At 40.2% G+C, this 21,987-nt stretch overlaps 1 protein-coding gene across 3 annotated transcripts in view; it reads left to right on the top strand.

Moving 5' to 3' along the window:
• Window positions 1–21,987, top strand: part of ccser1 (coiled-coil serine-rich protein 1) — a 116,750-nt gene that overhangs the window by 30,051 nt on the left and 64,712 nt on the right. For all 3 annotated transcript variants that reach the window (XM_085786551.1, XM_085786553.1, XM_085786552.1), the window contains exons 7-8: window positions 10,080–10,254; window positions 15,449–15,526. In XM_085786551.1, coding sequence (XP_085642677.1) covers window positions 10,080–10,254; window positions 15,449–15,526 — 253 coding nt within the window. The remainder of the gene's footprint in view (window positions 1–10,079; window positions 10,255–15,448; window positions 15,527–21,987) is intronic.

Here is a 21,987-nt window from a genome sequence, read left to right as displayed (position 1 = left end):
ATTGAGTAAGAGTAATCCAGTGTGTTAATTAGTGAGGTGTCAGTAGGTGTATTTTTAAACTCTGACTGTTTTCCCAGCACTCGTCTCACAGGCAGCTCTCACACCTTTCAGATGCTTATTAGCTTGTGTTGTACAATAAATTATATGTGGAGTACACAATCAAAGAAAGATTTCACTTGCTGTCATTGTATTGTCGCCCAATTAGGCGAATAAACCATTATTTCTCACTAACCAATGTCCCTCTATGCACACATACATGCATATTGCATTCAAAGAAATGAGGATTACAAGTACGCGTTCCTGTCTTCTGGTTTATCGAACCTTATTCCTGGCACCCTTGCATATTAACATTTCACTAAAGTGATCATGCAAGTGACTGTAAACTGGAAACAGGTGTTTGTGTGCTCAAAACAAGTGGAACAAAACAAGAAGGCATGATCTGTTACCAAAGAATCAATAAGGGGGTACTGATAAATATTTGTTTAAGAATATTATGTTTGACCATTTGACACAGATCTCAGTCTCACTTTAGAATAGTTTGTCAAAACAAAGGCTCGTACACAGGCGCACTGTGACGTGAATCATCCGCACCTCGCTTTGACTTAGTATGGAGGCTTTTGTTGATCAGTGCAGCTACTCTGTCAAAATAACAACAGTTCAGAACTATGACTCATCTTAGATAATATATTTGGCTCTGTGAAAGGAAATTAGGCAGCCTAACAGTGACAACAGGAAATGAGTTGCACAAGAGAGAGAGAGAGGGGGAGAGCGAGACAACATTTTAATTTATTTTGGTGTTGTTGATGATGGTGCAGACAATCATCATAAAACATTAGTTACACGCTGTGTTTGTCCACTCACCAAAACATGTCCTAGAGTGGGAATATGCTGCTGAAGTGTACATATCCACCCCTCTGTTTTCTCTCCACTGTTGTGTTTACCACAGATCTGCAGTACACATCCACTCCCCACTGTGATGCATATTACCAACTTAGGCTTAAAAGTACGTTATCACACACTTGGTACATAAAGTATAGACTTTCATAGAATTGCCATAATATTTATTTTGCAAATCTCACCTGAGCCTTTCTGTCTTCGTGTTGCTGCAGGGTTAGATGAGGTACAACAAGGCTGAGGGTTCTTAAGTAAACACAAGCAAAACACATACGGCAATTGGAACTTTAGTCCTTTATCATCAGGCATTTATTTTAAATAGTGCAACAATTATCATGTCCTTAAGTGTTGAATAAAATAGATGAACATTAATGTGCCCTCCAAATAATTACTCCCTTTGGGTGGTGAATTTGCATTTTTAACATGAAATTGTTGATTTTAGTCCATAAATAAATAAAAAAAATTAAAATGCAGCCTCAGTCAGCCGGTGGTTGCTTTTGTGATCAGTTGTCACCTTTGGCATTTGTGCTTTTTTTCTTCAGTTCTCATCATTGGAAATTAGAAACAGGCAGAAAAGCAAACAGTACGTCATAGTGGTGGAATTTAAAAACTCAAAGCAGTGTTTTGAAGAGTAAAGTACTCAAGTGGGATATTGTGTTTTGGTTCATTTTAGGCAATTTAGCCAGACAAGACTCAATGAAACAGAAAATATAAAATGACACATGGGACCATTATTAAATTCACCTCTTCAGGTCACAAAAAGTTTTGATATTAAAGCAGAAGTAAGCGGAATGTTTGTGTTAATATAAGTCTTAAATAGTTATATCTTCCGACAGCAATCACTTATATAGTGTTTGGTCTGAAACACGGGTCTGTCAGTCACTCTGCTCTGCTGTAAGCCGAGGAGAAAACTTTCCTTGTATCCTACAACCTTTATCCAATGAGGAGAGAGAGAACGGCATAAAGGGGCGGTCCTCTCTGTGTGTGCAGCCAAGGGATGCGCGTGAATGTGGTGACGTAGGGACGAGGCGGGGACTGCTAACTCCATCGGCTGACAGGAAGTTAGCCAAAACGATCGGATCGCTTACTTCTGCTTTAATTAGTGCAGGTAAATTCTGATGTCAGTTCCCCTGTTAAAAGAAAGAGCTACATTTGTGTGTTTTAGCCTTTTGTATGGGATTATCATGATACTTACTGATGCCGAGGTGGTGGAGAGCGGGGAGTCTCAGAAGTTAAAAGATACTAAGTCAGGGAGAGAAAAAAAGAGCAAAGGTTAAAGCAGAGAGATTTCCTGGGAAACAAGCAAAGATTCAGAGTGCACAGAGCACGGGAAAGCAGAAAGGACAATTAGGTTAATCAGAAAGTTACCCCTGCCATATTACATTAGTTTTATATTCTCTCCCTTTCTGTGTCTGAAGACTTGAATTCACCATTAGGTTCACTGCCTGGAGCTTGGCTTGTGCTCACTCTTTAGTCACAGATGCACTTTATGTCGGAGATGAGTTTAATGGCAGCATTAAACATCCGTAGCCTCAGGTGCTGAATGCAAATGAGTACACTGTGTCTGTCAGGTGGAAAGAAGGAGTGACAAATGGGGACAATCATTCTCCCATAGCTCTGTTATACTGTTCGCTTTACTTGAGCATCCACACAAGCACACACATGTCACACAGATGTCTACATGACAGGCGTACACACAACCAGACACACATTGTATATTGGGTCGTCCCCATAAATATGTTCTTCATTGTTGGTAAAAGATTTAATGAAGGAAAAGTTGGCATAAGGGACCGACTGCTTCTCTCACCATGTCTCCGTGTTAAAGTGTGTTTTATTATTATTACTTCTGATACAATGTGGTCTTAATATTGCTGACTGACGAGCATGCAAACCACTTCCCTACTGCTGCTAAAGATAATGCACTTAAATCACGCATAATTGATTTGCTGAGCTGTCATTATGTCTCTTCACACACTGAACTGAACATAATGTTAACCCAGACTTCAAGGTGTGCATACAGGGCTGTCTATCTCTTCATTGTTGGGTCTGTGTGCAAATTGTTTACTGCCTGCGTGCATGCAGGTGTGTGTCAATGCTGGGAGCCAAGAGCCCGGTAATATAACCCTGTGTGAGTGGTAAAATAATGAAAGTCATAAAAAGGCAGATAATTGGCTTTTTCAGGTTAGTGAAATGGATCACTTCAAATGCTGCTGTTGAGAAATGGCTTCATAGAGGAGAGGAGTGAGTCACAAGGATGGAGAGGAAGGTGCGGGGTAGGGAAAGACAAAAGGTGAAAAACTATATGTAGAAAGGAGAAGAGAGAAAAGAGAAAAGGAGAGGACATGAGAAGGGGAAAAGAGAAAGGGATTAAAAGGAATGAAGGAGAAAAGTGTTTTGAGGGGAAACTAGATTGTGAGAACAAGAGCAAAAGACATGGAGCAAAGGAAGGGGGAATTTTTCACACTCTGCCCCTGTTTACTTTCCTTTCTTTGTGTAATTAGTCTTAAACGACTGTAAAAGGGAGATCAAATTGCACTTTAATCCCCATTTTCAGTTGCAATTAGCACATGACATGGTTGTGCAGTAGCAGTTTTAGACACTAGCTGGTGTAATACTACATCTTTATGAATTCAAATTAGCTCTCTGTCCACTTGTGTAATCTTCTAATCGACTCTTATCTCAGAGTCTTATTCCCTGCACTGCACTCACATGCTACAGTATAACCTGTTCAGAGGTGTAGTGTGTTAGTGTGTGTGTATAAGAAGGAGAGAGAGATGGAGCAAGTGAACGAGCTGTAAAAAAAAGAGGAATAGAGTGAGAGTGTCAGGCTATCGGCTCATGACAGTGAGAAGACAGATGACCCTGAGTAGAGGAACGGCCTCCCTGCCTGTATAACATCTATCATCACTGAACAGACTTGTCTTTACTGTAACTGTGCAGTCACACTTTTTTGTGTGTTTGTGTGTGCGTTCCTGCTTTTCTACGTATAATTATCTGCACATGGGACTGGCGCTTTGTTGAAAACAACTTTGTCTATTCTGTAACTGCAGTCAAAAATATATGCTTCGACCTGCTCGTGTGCACACACGCACTCACACATGGGAACAACGGCAGCTCAGTGGTTGCCAATCCTAAAACCTGAAATAACCATCTCACCTCCAGCTCTAAATTGTGTTCAAAGCAAAGTTTATTCCTCTGAAATGACTGAAGGGAGATTTCTTTTGGAGAGCATCAACTATGGTGTGTATTGGTATATGGTGTATTTTTTCAATTCTGTTTTATTTTATTCCCACCAGATCTTCTTGATTAATTGATAATCACATCTTAGCTTGGAGTAACATTGTGGTTGTGTTACATGATACAATTGTAAAAACTGATTGTGGTACAGAATGAGCTTTGATATGAACTTCGATGTCTGATGGATTTTGTGCAGCGTATCTGTCGGACTTTTAATCCACATCCTTTATGTTGCCTTCTCCACGTGACCTACTTCTTAAACTGGCATTGAATATTGTCAGCACATACAAAAAGCTGTTTGCTGCGTAGTTGCAGATTGTCACAATTGTTCATTGGAGATAAGGCTGGCTAATTTGTTGAAATAATAAAATCATGACAAAGTGCCATTTCAACTGCAACAGACAGCTTGGCAATGGACCCAAAAATGACTGTGAGATTTAATGGTATTCCCATTTTTGAAAATGTTGCCCACAGTAAAACACACTTACAGCCCTCAGCTGCTTTGTTTAACCAGAGATATTCCACTTCTAGTCCCCTGAAACAGAAATACTTTCCATAAGGGCACCTCTATGATTATTGTTTCAGGGGAGGTTAGTGGACGTTTGAACCCCTCTCCCACTCGTTTTCTTGTAGCTCTGTGGATTTGATGTGCACCACGTAGGTAAAAAGAAGAATCCAGACTTGAACCCTGGTGAAAGCTAGAGAAAGGGCCACAGTGTCAAGCTCAGAGAAACACAGAGAAACAGAAAAACTGACAAAACAGACAACACACACAAAAAAGAATAACTTTGAGAGGAAAAACAACTTTCTCATGGAACCGTGCCTTGCCACTTGACACAAGCTGTCAGAGAAAAGAGAGCGTGATTGATCTTATGTCATTTATTTGCACTGAATTCGTCCCGTGTAGATAACAGAGTGGACCAACAGAGAAAGAAGTTGAGAAAGTTCATTTTTACCTCAGATGCCAAACAGGCACGAAAGCACTAATTTAATAGAAGAGAGAGAAAAAATCAGCCATCGCTGCCTGACACACAGTCCTCAAAAGATGGCAGGCTGCATCGACATTTGTCTGAGGTGCTCAGCAGAATCCCAGCGGGGACACCTTAGGCTTTGATAACGCATCGGTTTAGTGTGCAGGTTGTCAGAGTGATGTGAATGGGGAGAGGTGAAGGGGCAAGAGGGGAGCTGTAGGAACGAAAAGACAAGGACTCGGTCTCGGTCGAAGGCCATAGGGGTGTGGGGCGGATGAGGGAAGTGCAGGTGAACAAAGACAAGTAAGAAAGACTGACGAATGGAATTGGTGAGAGGCAGACAGAGGCGTGGTGGAAGCAGGCAGCAGAAGACGGTGAAAAGGAAAAGAGGCGCTGCATGGTGAACCTGACGGAGCCGTTTGGTTTGGTACGACCTCCTCAGTGAGAAGTCTTTGAAGTGGCTTATGTTGATTGATCTTTGATTTCCTAGTGATATGGCCTTGTTTTGCTTAAAGTACATTTTTCCTTGAGATTTTGCTGCGTGACTTAATGCTCCCTGTCACTATCTTGGTTATTTTTCCATGAGAATGGGACAAAAAGTATCGAACTTCCTCTCACTCCCCCAAATGGCCGTCAGTCAAAGTGAACACAGCCTGTTGTTGATAAAGACCTCCTCATTTCTGCGATTATGTCTGCCTCTCTTCACTGCCACCCCTCCCCTTCTTACTTTTCTTGATATGCAGACTGTGAACTGGCTGGTTGTCTTGGTGGTTTATTTCAGACAGGAGGTTGGTATTTCTCACCTCACCTTTTGAAAATGTCATAAGGAAGGTGAGATACACAGTCCCCCTTTATTCACTTCTGTCAAAATATCACAACTTGCCAGAGAAATGTTAATGTGGGAATTTAGCTTATTATTTGATGAATCTGTTGGGGGGAAAAGTTTTTGTTTGTTTTTACAGTTTCTAAGTGGCAGTTGTCATTTGAACTGGCTTTATGGTCTATAACTACACTTTACTGTCACTCAAATAGGGATGGAGAGAAATGCAGTTCATAACAAATCTTGAGATTTTCCAATGTAGTATTATGGAAAAATATTTTTATAATAATAATAATAATTCTTTATTTATATAGCACTTTTTGCAGCACAAAGTCACAAAATGCTCCACAAAACTGTTTGAATAAAAACAGTTTTTAAAAACAACACAGTATATGAATAGGGAGTGCAGAAAAGACGAAATAAAACAGTGGCAATAATTAGTTGCCATGCAATTCAAAAGCTTGTCGAAACAGGTGAGTTTTTAGCTGCGCCTTGAAAACTTCAATTGATGCAGAGGCTCTTAAGTCTGGGGGAGAGTGTTCCAGAGTCTGGGGGCCACCGAACGAGTATGTTACATTTACCCCACCATCATCCTACAGTACGTCGTATTTACACGTATTTACAGTGTGATTCTGTCACTAAAATTATCTAAAATTGCATGCAAAATGGTTGCTTGTTCTCATGCCTGTATTGTAGATAACATTGACGACTTGTGCTTCCAGAATATTTGACTAGATAACTCAAAGGAGGACAGGACTTCATGAGCAAGTAAGAAGGACTGAAAAAAAGTCAAACTCCTTAATTATTTGCTTGGGACAAAGGAACAACAGAATCTATTTGTACCGAATAATTTTATTTTGGGACACACTGGCCTTGGACTTGAAGATTCATTTGGCTTTCACTATGCTCCCCAGTTTTGACATTTGCAAAATCTCTTCGGGCCAAGTAAGAGTCATAATACACATTGTTATTGATTCAAATGCTGACTGCAGCTGCATTTTAATTGTCGGCTGAAGGAGGACACATGCTGCTTTTTAAAAGTTCACTTTTCAGCATTTGCTGAACTCAGGATTGAGGTTATTTGTTCAGATCGGGTACTGTCGATGATTTGTCCTTTGAAAGCTTTTCAATTTCAAATTTCTAATTGCACTCGTGATGATGAATCATAGAACAGTAAATATCAGAATTATAAACCACCACAGCTGCCATCCAGTTCATAATTATCAAAAACAAAATGATCATAAAGTATTTGTTTTTCTAATGTGTTAGACATCTCACATGTTTAAGGTAAGGTGTACGATAGATGTACAGTAGCAGACTGAATTTAAACATCAGTCACATAATTCTTCAGTTGAAACTACACAACAGAAGGTGAGCTTGATCTTTGCTTTAATGCTTTGAAACTGTTTTCATGACTGGCGGAATATAAAGTAGTCTTACATCGCAAGTTGAAAAATATGCTTCTGGTGAAACTTAAACTCTAAAACTGACATAACAAGTAAAGGTGGCTCCAAGCAATGAATGACTATGAAGACACAATTTTTTAAAGATAAGGTCAGTATTTGTAGTTGTGGTGCCTTGATTAAGCTTTAGTGATGCCTGCAAGGCAAAGAAAGATGAAGAATGTGGTGACACTGAGCCAGCCTGACTCCTGCTGAAAGTTCCTCCCAACATATACTGTACAGTATGTACTTTACTAAATAGACGTTGAGGGTAAGAAAAAGAGCAGAGGCTACGCACCAGACACCAAAGACACACTGCTCCAGAGGCCTGTTTACTGTTTAATGGACTGTGTTCTCAAATGGGACAGATAATTACAACAGTCCCTTGGTTGATCTCATCCTATTGTTTGGGCTCTTTTTTTTTTTTTTAACAATCCAAAGCAGCGCATGGTCTGAAGCTGGTGGTACAAGTGAGTTTAAGTATTCAATGCGGTTAGCTGATTACATTTTGTGGCTGATCTGTGAGTCCAGGCCTGACATGCAGCAGCGCCATAGTGAGGTAACTGCACAAATCTGCTCAGAAATATTTTAAGTTACTTGATGAGAGATATGAGTAAAGCTTCAGTTTGTTATGAAACTGTTCTGGACAGTGATGAGGTAATAAATAGAAACACTCGAGGCAGATTTTCTAGGAAAACTAGGTTTCTCTTTGTGCAACAGACAACAACAACACATGACAACATTAAACATCATGCATGTCACAATGAAGCTCTGTTATCCGAGGCTTTATTTAAATCTGGCATTACATTAATCTGATTTAGATCAGATTTTTGTTGGTCAGTCACTGCTTCAAGATAGCAAGGTGCCAACAAGGCACCTGATATCTAATTTTAAGACCAACACACCCTTGGGTTCACATGGAATCGCATGTGTATACCATTTACTGTTCAAACAATACGTGCGCTGGAGGGTAAAATGACATCTGCATTGGTCTGACACAATCAAAGTGTTGTGCCTTGTGCCAGGTGTAAGATAGGGCTGCTGGTGTTGAAATCCATCCACCCCACCACCACCATCATTAATAATGTGGTTGCAGTGTAGAGGAAAAGAGTGACATTAGCTCAGATGCTTGTTAATAACCAAGCCTTAAACACCGACTTCTGAACTTGTCTTTCTTTGGAGAGGTTTCATCTCTTCTATCAGGTAGCCAGGAGCCCCGCTGTGTTCAACTTTGAAAGCTTTGGTAAATAAAAAAGGTGTTTGATATGCTGTGCTCCAACTGAGAGATCTTCCACACATACGCTTACACACACCAGTAGTCATGCAATCAGTCACATGCACGAACACATACATGAGGTTGTTTTTGCAGAAGAATAATTGTGAACACAACAACACAAAACACTAAATTAAGAAGGTTTAATATGAGAGGGACACACAGACAGGATTACACAGTTGTGATGGGCTATAATGGTTCAAAGCTCTTGACGATGAGGTATCCCTTTGTGTTGATAATGATGGTGAGACGCAGGATTAGAAGATGGACCTGTGTGATTTGGCCTCTTTGATCTTTGAGTGTGATGTTGTGCATGTGGCTACACATACAAATATTTTGTCTGTTTATGACGGATTTATGAAACCTGCTATGTACTATGAGTGTTGGCGTTCTTGGACCATCGTATTTTCTCTTCTGTCTGTCTTTTTTTTCCTCGTCTTTTCACTTCATTGTCTTTTCTTATAATTCTACAAAATTTTCAAAATCCTCACCGCTGCTCTCAGTGTGATGCAGATAGATCTTTATAATGGCTGTGTAGACGATGTAGTCTTCTGTGTTGCATTTAATTGTACACATTATTGTTCCACATGCTGACAACTTATTGTTTACGCCGCTGGGTTTTTTTTTTTCCCTTGGAGCCACATTGTCAGAGCACAGTCAATAGGAGACTCACTTATACCGCCAAACAGCGAAAACCATGAAATTGTGAAGTTTGATTTGGAAATGGTGCTCCAACTTACTTTGTTTGAAAGTGGAAACACAAAGAGTTGGATTCGTGAGGACAGTTAATCTCTTCATTTTCCTCACGTGTCACACTGCTTTGTTTTTCCTCTGTCCTGTGTTTTTTTTTAATCAATTCATTTTTATTGTTTGTGAACGGAATGATAGTAAGCAAAAATAAAACTTACTAATTTACACTGGCTTGACTGATAATATTTAGGGGTTCAGTAAACCCTCTGCATATGATTTTTCTTACTCATCCAACAGCACTTCCACTAGTTGGTGCTCCAGAGCTCCACCAACTCTGACCATAATGCAGTGATCTAGGTTTGCCTCATATTTATAGCCCATGCTTCCAGCTTGTGCATGAACAGTGTACAGTAGCTGTACCTGTAGCTATGAGTATTTTAAGGTTTTATATGTTCATGCCATTATTTGTGAGGGTGACTTGATGTCTTGTAACTATTTGCCAGCTTTGTGAGCTGATGCTTGCGAGTGGTTTAGAGATCTTGTCTGCACAGTGGAGGAAGAAGCAGAATATTGATATTAACACTATAATGAATCATGAACACCACTGGTAACCACCAAAGGCAGGATGAGATTTTGCTGGTTGCGGAGGGAGAATAGTGAAGTCAAGTCAATGGTCAAGTTTTCGCACTGACTCATACTTCCATTAAAACTCTTCATCTCTCTCTTTCCCCTTCACTCTCTCTCTCCTCTAGGGAGCCTAGCCGTCCCACAAGCCTGCTTCCCGCTGATTGGAGCTCGGGGCTGGGATTGGGGAGGGAAGATGAGTCCTTACCCCCAGGGCTGGAAGCCCTTCCACTCAGACTGATGCAGCAAGACTGCACTGCTGTCAAAACCCTGCTTTTAAGACTGAGACGGACACTGCAGGAGGTGGGTAACACACATTGCACAGACAGACAGAGACATGCAGACTCTTGACTCTCTCTTAACACAATCTTATACTCAAATGAAGGCATTAACTTTGAAGATCAAGATGATTCATCCAACACTACTATATTGAGTGACCCTTACTGCACTCCAATGCCACAAAGCACATGAATACAACAACTTGGAGCTGAAATTCATGGCTTTTTCTCATGCACCACACCGACAGGCCGTTCTCTGATCAAGTTATAAATGCCTCAAATTGTTTTAAACCAGTAAGGGTAAGGGGTTAGAAAATAATATGAAGCAATTTCATCTGGAACCAAAACAGTGCAGTGCTCCACTGACAAATTCTTCACTCCCTGTTTTAATCAGCTCTATTTCAGCTCCATGAAATCATCTCAAAGTGGATGCTTTTCCGCCTATAAAAGGTCTCTGTAATCACTTTGTCTTGTTAATTTAATCAGATTCTACATTCAGAGGAGGAAACTGGAAGGCTTATTTGAGCATTTGCCATCACGTTCTTTATGTGCACACATACACACTCCACACATGAATCCCCCTGTTCTTGAGTATTACCCTGCTCTTAAAATGCTTTTTCCTGCTTAAAACTAAGTTTACCTCAGGCTATGAGGCCATCTCAATGTGAATGTCAGGAAACCAGTAAAATGACATCCTCACCATCATAGACGTGGCTATAATCGTCGTTTACATTGCAACAGCTGCACAAAGGTTTAACTGTAAGAATCAGGGAACCATTTTGATGGCCACCCTCTGCTGTCGTGACATTTTCTCTTAACAGTGGGGTTGCTTTAGGATGTAAATTGAGCCTAATTGTATTCCAGCTTTTAAACTCTAGGAACATTTACATTCTATTATTCATTGAGAGTTTTTTTTTCTTTTTTAATAACATAAAATTGTTGTATTTGGGTGGTTTAATAGGGGTAATTGCAATTTTCAAAGAGCTTGACATGAGGAAGATTTTCATTCATAACGATAAAACCCACAATCAACCACTGAAAGTAAATGCCAGGGCCGAATAATAATTCTCCCAACTATTTTAGAAAATGACTCAGACTTAGACAATTGTAGGTTTTTCAAAGTTTTTGTGAGCTCAGCTTCAACAGGACTAATTACTTGGAAGGTGGTGTTTAGTGGTGCTTCTTTTTTTCTTATGAATGTTGTGTTTTGGAATTAAAGTCTCTATATATACACTAATACCCGTTGTTTTAAAAGTGTTTACAACATTTACATAGCAAAGAGGGATGTCAGTAATACTATAAGCCCTGGAAGTTGAGCTGAAAGAATATCCATTAGCAATGTCTGCCTGTTGTTTTCTTGTTATCTACGTGAGTGCATGGCTTTTATCAAATACAGCAATATTATACAGACCCCCACACACAAATACAAATACACAAGAGACATATAAAAGGCTGACCAGACCGTCCCTAACACCCCACCATTAGTACCTCTAAACTAAGATCAAAGCTAGCTGTGAGGACCTATCCGTGAATTACAGTACACAGAGGCATATGGATGCTTTGCTCTCTTTCCCTTTTCTGTTCATGTCTGTGTTTTTCTCTGAGGACCGCGGTAAGAGAGAGAGACATGAGACATGAAAATGAAAAAATAATTATTAGCAGAGAGGGACATAAACGTGATGGAGAGACTAAGCGGCGTGCAAGAGAGAGAGAGAGAGTGAGAGAGAACGAGAGAGAGGGTATAAGGCAACAGAACATGAATATGAAAGAGGTGATACTTTGCCCCTTTTGCTTACACTGTTGTGTCATTAACTTGCAAATTTTGTTAACTTCTATCAGCAGATGTAATCCTTTCTGTTGCTAAGGGAGGCTGACTTGACATGCCTGTATGCTTTGCATTTTATTTGATGACCTTCTGGGATGGAAGCCCCATTTGTCTGTTCTTTCCTTCTGTTTACCTGAACTTGTCTCTCCGCTCCTCTCCTCTCCTCTCCTCTCCTCTCCTCTCCTCTCCTCTCCTCCCCTCTCCTCTCCGTTACATGGCTCACTCTGTCTCAGTCATCTTGAAAACAACTGAGAAAGAATGGAGAATGATTTCAGAGATTATCATAAAAGGCTTGCAGTGTAATCTAACGTTTGTGATATCGGATGATGAAGACCAAATGTCTGATATCTCTAAGATGTTCTGCATCTGTTCTGTTGTATGTCGACAGTCACAGCAATATCAGATTCAGTAAATGGTTTCAAAGGCGGGCTGAAAATATTGTTGAATTAATAGCATGCTCGAATAACCCAAACAGAGAAAGAGTATACTGTAGATGCTAAAACACTGACAGTATAGTAACAGACATTGCCAGTGTTTTACTCTCAGGTTTCACTCACATACGGTAAAAATAGTGAATAAATGGCCATGGCTGTACTGCTGTTTCCGTAGAAACATCGGTGTATGTGAGGAATCTTCTTATACAACACAGATACTAAATACTTTCAGCTGCATCAAGCATTGGGCTACTTGATAAAATGTGACTAATCTGTAAAAAGTGATGTTGTCAACTGTGACAGGTAATGACAAAAAACAACAGTGAAAAAACGTTATGGTAATAAAAAGCAAAACAACAGTTTTTCAGTTGCTGTCAAAAAATGTTGCAAAGGGCCACTTACTGGAATCGCAGAGGGATGTTTTATCATTACACTGGCATGCATGATCAACAGGCCTGATAATACATCACATCTTATAATTTCCTTTATTTATTGTGCATCGTATCTGTCAAATTAGCATATATTAGCCAGCTACAGAGACTCCACCTATCCTCGATTTATATCCCTTTCAGTAGTTTATCCTGTCAGTACACAGTAGAACATTTCTAAAGCGCTGCTCTCCATGTGTGCATTAATGTTGCCTGGCACAATGATCCCCATTTGTCAATGTCAGCCATGGATTCTAGCAAAAACTGTGATGCACCCGCTTGTTACAGCATATACTCACAGTCTGTGTGGGCATGGTTGTGCAATATCCACACATGCCCTGCCAGACCCCGCTAGCTTGTGCCTCTGGAGCACCTCGATCCGTCCCAGTGACTCTTACCCTTGGGCAGATGCTTGACTTGTGACAGCAGCTCATTCTTGCTGCTGGTAAGCCATTACAAAGATAGCTGTGGATATGATAAAACGTATTTGAAAATGCTGTTGTTCATTACATTTCAGGAGGTGGCATTCACCTCTGCAGTCATTTTTAACACTGGCTTGTGGAAAGATGTGGAATTATGTCATACAACGGTTAGCCAATATGCTTCCCATCAATATCTATAAAAGTCCAGGTGGGCTAAATCTGTGTGTAGGAAGGAGATGTGAAACATTCAGCCATTTCTTCACAGTTTTAGTTTAACACAAGAACTCACTAGCTTTAAAAAAAAACCAAAAAAAAAAACCAAATGAAATCCCCCATACATTTTTCCAATTCAGAGTCCTCACCTTGTATTTGTCAGAGAACTGACTAAATTGCATGAGAGTGTGGTAATGGTGGTTCTTTTCGATAAAAATCTTAATGTCAATGAGAGAGAGAGAGAGAGTGGGCATGAATGTATCTTGAGTTATTTGAAGGTTTTCATTTCTTCATTTAACTGATGTGAGGATGTGATTAAAGGGGTGTATCGAGCTACAAAACCTGCTTTCTTTTCTTAGGCCATTCATCATCTTTAGACATTTAGCTTCTGGGTAGTGCAAGTCATTAAATCCAGAGCTTCCAGCCAGCTTTCCCCCATTCTTAAATCTGAAAGGCTTTTTACTGAACCACATCTAATTGTGGGGACAGTTGTGTGTTAAGGCCTGTGGGACAGGGGTGACCTTAAAGAGAATGTGTAAGCATTAGAGAGGGGAACGAGAGAGAGAGAGAGAGAAAGAGAGAGAGAGAAAGTGTGGGTGTCTCAACATGGAAAAAGGCATTGATCACCAATGACACATTGAGGGCCTGACGCCATAGCACACCTATAATTCTGATAGGGAGGTATGCTTCTTTAAAAGGTCAGCCAAACCAATAAAACATCAAGTTTATACTGTGTAAAGATTTGGACTTTTTCTGAGCTACCTACAACACCTGAAAGTAGACCAAAAATGTGCCAAGAGCATCATGATTTTAGCCTAAAAAGCATTTTTTGGGGGGGACATCTTGAATGTGTGGTCCTTTCACTCAAACAAACAAAAGAGGGATTTGCATACAAATCTGCAAAAGGGCAGCAGATGGCAAAAAAGAGACCTCATCAGAAAACCAAGCATGCGGAACAAGTAGTTTGTTCATACCTCATTTACCTTTCCTTGTTCCTTGTCATTTTCTTTGTCATGTATGGTGTCATAGCCTCCTTGTGTGTGCTGTCATGTCCTTACCATGCAGCATTACATGAATATCATGAAGACTCAGTCCTCTCATGCTTGCCTATCTGTCCTATCATAGGCTTGCACAGGTGACATTTAAATCAGTCTCTGCTCTTTTCCTTTAAAAAAAAAAATAATAATAAGGGGTGTATGTCTGTGTGTGTCTGCGTGGGTGTCTGCATGTGACACCATCATGCAAACTGCGTCATGTTAATGCGTGCTCTGTGCTGTATGCAGCTTGTGTGTGTGTGTGTGTGTGTGTGTGTGTGTGTGTGTGGCTGCCCCTACTTTTGGTCGAAGCCAAAATGTGTCTGACCACAGCTGGCGTTAGAAAACACAGAGATTATGTAAGAAAGAGACCATATAAGACAATATAACATCATCTACAACACAGTGCTGTTTATACAGTAGGGTCTCTAAAACCAGTCCTTATACATTTTTGTGAGCCAAAGGTGCTTGGAGTCTAAATCAGGAGACAAGATGTAATATCACCCTGCAGATATTCTGTAAAAGAATACCACTATGCTAAGGCGTAGCGGCTTAAATGAGCACCTATCTTGACAGAAGTGGTCTTTTATGCCTTCTCCATTTCCTCATTGAATCAGTAGCTAGACGTGTGAGTGTAAAGCTTTTGCCGGTATCAATTAACAACAAAACAAAGTTAAAAAGGATTAAAAGCTAAAATACTAGCAGGTGTTTTTATTGTGCTTGAGAAACAGAAGAGTATTAACTGAGACTGATGCCGTGAAACTCATTCTCTTCACATCACTAGCTTCCCAGCCGCAGTTACAATGTATACCACCAAACTAATCCTGATGTTATTTTCATGTTTATGTTCTTGTCTTTTTCAGAGCACAGAGACGAGTCCTGCCAGCAGCCTCCAGTCTTTACCCATTAGCCCTTGCAGTGAGAAGTCCCTTCCATTTAAGGTAACGCAACACAGACAATTTTAGGTTGCTTTTACACAATACTGAATTTGTGTTTGAGTGTAAAAGAGACATTTACTGGGTGTTTAGCAAGATGTTTCTGCCAACATCTGGCCAAGTACCACTACCATCTGTTTTTTAAGCAACATCCACACACTTTATCTTATTATCTCTCCAGAAAGAGAAAGTTTACATCAACTTTAAAACTGGCCAGACACTATTTGGATTCTGTATTTTAGCCCTGAATTGGTCGTCTTAACGGATTTGGGAAATGGGTCAAATGTCAGATCAGTTAGAGTTTGACATGCAGTTTGATGGGGTCACAACGCCTGATTAATCACGGGAACGATTTGGCTCTCACAATATTAGATGGATTTCTGACATGCCAAAAGTTTTTGAGCCGTTCCACTGCCCAGTTGCCCCCGTGGCTGCTATCAGAGGATCTGTTAACTGCAGTGAGCTTGGTTTAATGTAATTGGGGAAGTATTTTACATATTATGGCTAAAACTGTGGTCTCGATACTGCTTTTATATAAAACTGGATTTTGCTACAGAGCAGACAAACTATATTTAGGCATATATTATGGATGCACAATGTGAGCTGTGGATTGATCCATAGAGCCAGAGCATAAAAGCTGCAGGTGCTGGGGCAATCACAATGTGTAATGTGAGAAAGCACAATGTATAGCATTCATAAAAAATCCACTGTTCATTCAGCTTTAAATGTCACAGCACAATAGTTTATGTTATCATTTTACGCATACGGTGTTGTTGTTGTGCTTTTAAGTAACTACAAATCAAACTACACGCTGGACAGCATTCAGTCACAGAACCCTGAAACACACTGAGCAACCTAGTTCAATTAAAAGAACGCAGCAGTTTGTCTCTGATCAAAAAATATAAAACTGAATCTGCCTTTGATCTGTCTGCTTCAGTTTTACAGGACAATTACCAGGCTTTTTTTTCACCCCAGCTCAAATGATTCATAAAGAGATCAAATAGAAAGAAAGAGAGCAGAGGGGCAAGGCAGGCAGAGAAGGAGAAGAAAAGGGAAATCTAAGAAAGAGTGGAGCAAAAAGAGTGATAAAAGGCAAGAGAGATGGGGATAAATTGAATGAGAAAGGGGCAAAGTGCTTTGCTTGCCTTGACAGGCCCCAGACCCCCTCTGTCAACCTAGTCCATCATAGCTGTGCGATCTAGATGAGATTTATTACTCTCTGCAGGGAGTGAGTGTGTCAGAGCTTGTGCTTGCATGTGTATGTGTGAGCAGGGTTTAAGTTTACCAAGGAAAGGCTTTTGTGAAGCTTTTCTCTGGGATTTACTTTGGTGGCAGTGGAGTTCTTGTTAGACTGTCAGGGGGGAGTGAAGCAGTGGGGACGAGACCTCTCAACTCTGGTGCTTTTATGCCAAAGTGTCAACGACGCTCCATGGCCGTCCTCCCACCTGCCCCTGTTCTTGTGAACGATACATTTCATGTGTGCCCTGAGGGAAGCCTTTCTTCAAATTTGGTACAGACATTTATTTAGAATCAAGTGTGAACTCATGTGAATTTGCTGGGCAAAGGTCAAAGTTCAAGGTCATTGTCACATTATGGAACGTGTTTTGAGCCAAAACTCAAGGATTTATACACTCATTTCAAAATATCCAATAGGATAAAATATTAATGTGATGATGTTTTGTATGCTGAAGGTCATCTTCACTGTGACATCATAATGACTGGCAAAAATGGCTATTGTTAGACTCTGTAACTCAGGAGCAGAAGGGGAGAGTGTGACCCTATTCCACGTTTGGCTGGATACTGAATTGATGACACTCATCTTGGGTGCCCATCTTGAAACTGTGGTGACTGTTTAGCTCTTCTGTGCTGCTCGGGCTTCACTACATGTATTATATGAGTGTGCACAGACATGGGTTTAAACTCCAACTTGGCCGAGGCATAAAACTGTGAGGTGGAAATTCTAGTTAATGCCTTCGGTGGTGTTTTATTGAACAGCATTGTATTGAAAGTCGAGTATTTTGCTTCGCCCTTCTTTCACATAAATTGATGTACAGATAGTAAAAGCCTCTAGCCAGTAAAACACAACCATGAACTGAGGCCCATATCCGTATCTGTCACAATGCCAACTTGTGAACTGCTCTGCTAAGTGTATGTGTATGAGTGTCTGGATGGACTTACATCTATGTTCCAGTGTGTTTTACATGAATACTATGAGTATTTTTGCTGTGTCTTTATTTGTGTGTGTGTGTGTGTGTGTTTTGCTGTGTCTTTATTTGTGTGTGTGTGTGTGTGTGTGTGTGTGTGTGTGTGAGGACAGGGTGTTTGTGTGAATGTGTGCCCTCTTTATTGACCTACATGGAGTATCAGTGGCAGTCGGATGATAAGGAAAAATTAAAGATGTAGGGTGGGACGCAGCAGGAAAACAGAAACTCTGGTAGAGGCTGAAGCTGAGACAACAGGGAAATTGGGATCTGAAGAGGTCATTGCATAGGGAAAAAGTCCACATCAAAAATAGAAAGACTCCATCTTAAACCAGTGAGTAATTCAGTGCAGTAATATGCAGTGATACAGATGAATCTAAAGGTTGAAATGTCTGTGGACAAAGCTGAAAGTGTTGTCATCTGAAATCCATTTACTGTCGATTGACCATGTTTGTCCTACAGTACAAGGTTTTGCAGTAATACAGAGCATGGATTCATTTTTGACATTGGAAGAAGATGAATCTGTAATAAAGGCACAAAAAGTGAGGCTGCTGTCACTTACTTGGCAGGAAGGGAAGGGTTGTGGTGGAGGAAAATGTGACGATTCTGAGATTTTCTCACTTCATTGTTGATTATTATTGTAAGTTATGCATCACTTTGTAAAAATGTTTGTGTGCCAATATTTTTTGAATAACAGACACCAGCTGGCATCCAAGTGATGAGATGAACCTGACAAAACTCTTGCTTATAAATGGTGATTGAAGGCAAATCTGTGTGCCTCCATTCCTAATGCAATACCATAGAAAGATACAACCTTTTATAAAGTATAGTTTCCCCTTATTTAGGTGCTAAAAAACCTGAACATCTCCTCAACCAACCAGGAGAGGGCTATAGTTTCTCAAAGGTAGAAACTGAGGGAATGGAAGCAGCAGGGAGACGGATATAAAGAGGAAGGAGAAGGCAGCAAGAGTTGAAGAGATTCAGGTTAGACTGCAGATGAAAACAGGTAGAGATTGTTCTGTGTGTGTTTGTATGTGTGTGTACTATATACATATATATACAGTATGTGTGTGAGTTTGTGTATATAAGCATATAAAGAGAGAGAGAAGGAGCAAGAGAGAAGAGAATGAGTAAGAAGGTAGGAGGCAAAGGCTAACCTTTTGACAGAGCTGGAGGCACGGAAAAGAAACAACATAAAGATGGGGAGGGCATATTGCATGAGATGAAGAAGATGAATATGAGGAAATAGGTGCAATACTGAGAATAGGACATTGTTCTACTTGACTGTAAGATATATTGAGGAGAGAGGGAATGAGGGAGAATGGCTGTGGGGGAAAGTGTCAAAGCTAGTTGAGGAGGTGCATACAAAAGAGTCTTGTTGAGTTTGATGACGTTAACTTGGTTAAAGAGGAGAGAATGAAAATAGGCGTGCAAGAGAGAGAGGTGAGAGAGGAAGGAAGGAAGAGTTTTATGTGGAGGGGTGGCAGAGAAAGGAGGAGGGAGGGGAATAAGAAAAAGAGTGAGTGAGGGAGGGGTGAGAGGAAGAGAATTTGTCCTGGCACTCCAGAAAATGACTCTGTGGGTATAAAAATAATCTACGGTAGCCACCTGAGAGGCTGCAGTGTCACAGTGCGCCCTAGATTAATTTAGACCCAAAGCATGTGACATGATTTTTACCAGATTTTGTCCCAGTTAAAGTGTTCTACTGTATCACTCAAGTAAAAAAATCACCCTCGCTGTTGCCAGAGGTGTATGCAGAGCACCAGTGGGTTTTTAAAAAAAAGTCCAGGACGGCAACTTTTATACCTAATGAATTGACATTTGTGTACATTCACCTTTGTTTCAGCAGACATGAAGAACTTCTTTTTATAGTAAAGCATTTATCAATGTGTCAGATGCTGCATAATTAGAAATTAATAATGTATAATTACAATGACTGCAAATGTATTATTATAGGTTGTTCTCCACACCATTGCTACAGTATGAGATGGTTAAAAAAAATACATGTGCTAGAATACACATCAAGATCCAAGTGTCATGGACACACATATAATAAACACACAAATCAATGTTGTGAGCAGTTGGTTACATTATATGTCGTCATACACAGTGACACATATGTAAACATTTGCAAAATGTCACCTTCACTGAATCAGCAACGCAAAGCAGGCTGCCAGACTCATCTGTCTCCCTCTCCACTCTATTTTTTCTTTTTTTTGGCTCTCTCATCCAAGATAACCTTTTCGCTAAAAGATGATTCTGTCTGTTGTCTCAGCCACACATTACCAGCGAGGATGGCCAGTTTCTCACGCACGCTGTCACAAACTGAGGTGTATTCATGTGTGAAAGAGAGGGAGAGGTGATCAAAAGAGATCTCAAGAAGTTCCTGAATTTCTGATTTTCTGTTGCCTCTCTCTCTCAGTGTGTCTCAAGGGATCCTTATTATGCTTATATATATTTTCTGTTTTACTCTTATTTTCTTCTATTCTTTCATATATAGTATTGAAGGATGCAATTTATGTACAAACAGTTAATCCATTAGAATTTAAGGATACAATTTTACAGATTGGTGAAAAATAATAACACATCATAGTCCAGACTTGTGGACACAGTTTTCAACTAGTCTGATTCATTCACACTGACACTGTCAAACCAAGAGTTTGAATTTTCCCACTCTTGTCTGTGATCAAACCAGCCATGGCATCAAGTTTTACCTGATGACAGGCAGAGTGCGACCGGTCTTCGCAGAACGCGGGTGGGATGATGCTGCATTCAAGATGGAAAATTCGAGACAAACCCCGTCCCGCATTGATTCAAAACAGGACACACTATTAATCGTCAAATATACAGTAGGGCGTTAACTGTATTAACCGCATGCGTTAACGTGTTTACTTTGACAGCCCTAGTGTACACAGTTGCGTTGCATTACTTACTTTTAAAGTTTCCTTTTTGAATCTCCACGCCTGTGGGAGGATGAGGTGGCATTTGCAAGCGCTCAGTGCAGCAGCTCAACAAACTTCTGGGAGTTGGCCAATCAAAAGAAAGTCAGTTTTTGGGAGGGAGGGGGCTTAAAGAGCCCGGAGCCAGTATTGCCTCTTTCAATCTGTGGCTCAATGTAGAAGCTGCATAGAGACAGTTTGAAATAAGTAAGGATTTTAAATCATGCAAAGCTACTCTAGTGGAGTCCCAGAATAAAAATATAGAAATTAACATAATAGGTCCCGTTTAATAGTGAAATTTGAATAGACCTTTTACATCTTAATTATTCATTACGCCAACATCTTAGAAAGTAGGTTCAGTTGGGGCACAGAGATATTTCACACTGATCTGCTGGATTCGGTCAATCATCTTCTTTGCTTTGCCTTTGCAACAGTTGCTTAAAAGGGAAGACCAACATGTTTCAAGTTAAGTGCCCTTCCCCAGGCTATCTCAACACTAAAGAGCTGTGTTTTTGAAATAACAAACCATGACACCCGCTGATAAGGGGAACATGACTCATGATTTGTGGTCTGCTAAAACAAATTAATTATAAATGTGTGTGCGTTATTTGCACATTCGGATTTGATTATTCACATTGTTATTGAATATTCACAGTAAAACACTTTCAAAACCACTTAAATTGCTCCAGAAGGCACATGTTTTCTGCTACTTTAAATGCAGCAGAGGATCTTGAAAGGCTCGGTCAGTTTCTTTACTTTCAAAAGACCCTTAATTCACTCAGAGAACACAGACAATTAAACCCACTCAAGAATTATATCTGAAGCTCGACTGTTTGTTAGATCTAAGCCATAGTTAAAGACTGTCTTTGCAACCAGGCTTTGGTCCCTTAATATTTCATCTCTTACATTATCATTGATGTGTGCGTGGGTTCCAGTCTCTGCAACATAAAAATGTAATAGATGTGCAATATTTCACAGTATTCAATTAGCCTCGTTTTCATGACTATTTTGTACTATATATAAAATGTATCAGCGATAGCTGCAGACTCAGTGGCTGCTGCTGTACATTTGAGGATATCTGGTCTAGGTGACATCTCTCTTCTATTTCAAACAGCGTAAATATTACAGACCTGCTTTGACAGGTTACCTTACTGTCTCTGTGCCACCTGTCAGCTTTACTGCCTTTTTGAGGCACTTGGGACACATATTATAGAGCACCTATAGAATCTGTGGCTGCTGCTGTTGACATGATGCACCATGTCCTTCAGTTTGTGTATTACAGTGTCACTTTATCATGTGTAGCATGTGTACAGATGCACGGAAAAGT

The sequence above is a fragment of the Trachurus japonicus genome, chromosome 9 (genome assembly GCF_045865225.1).
Source record: "Trachurus japonicus isolate A0001 chromosome 9, Traja_1.0".
NCBI lineage: Eukaryota > Metazoa > Chordata > Actinopteri > Carangiformes > Carangidae > Trachurus > Trachurus japonicus.
Note: the sequence above shows the minus strand (reverse complement) of the source record. Positions and strands in the feature narration are given on the sequence as shown.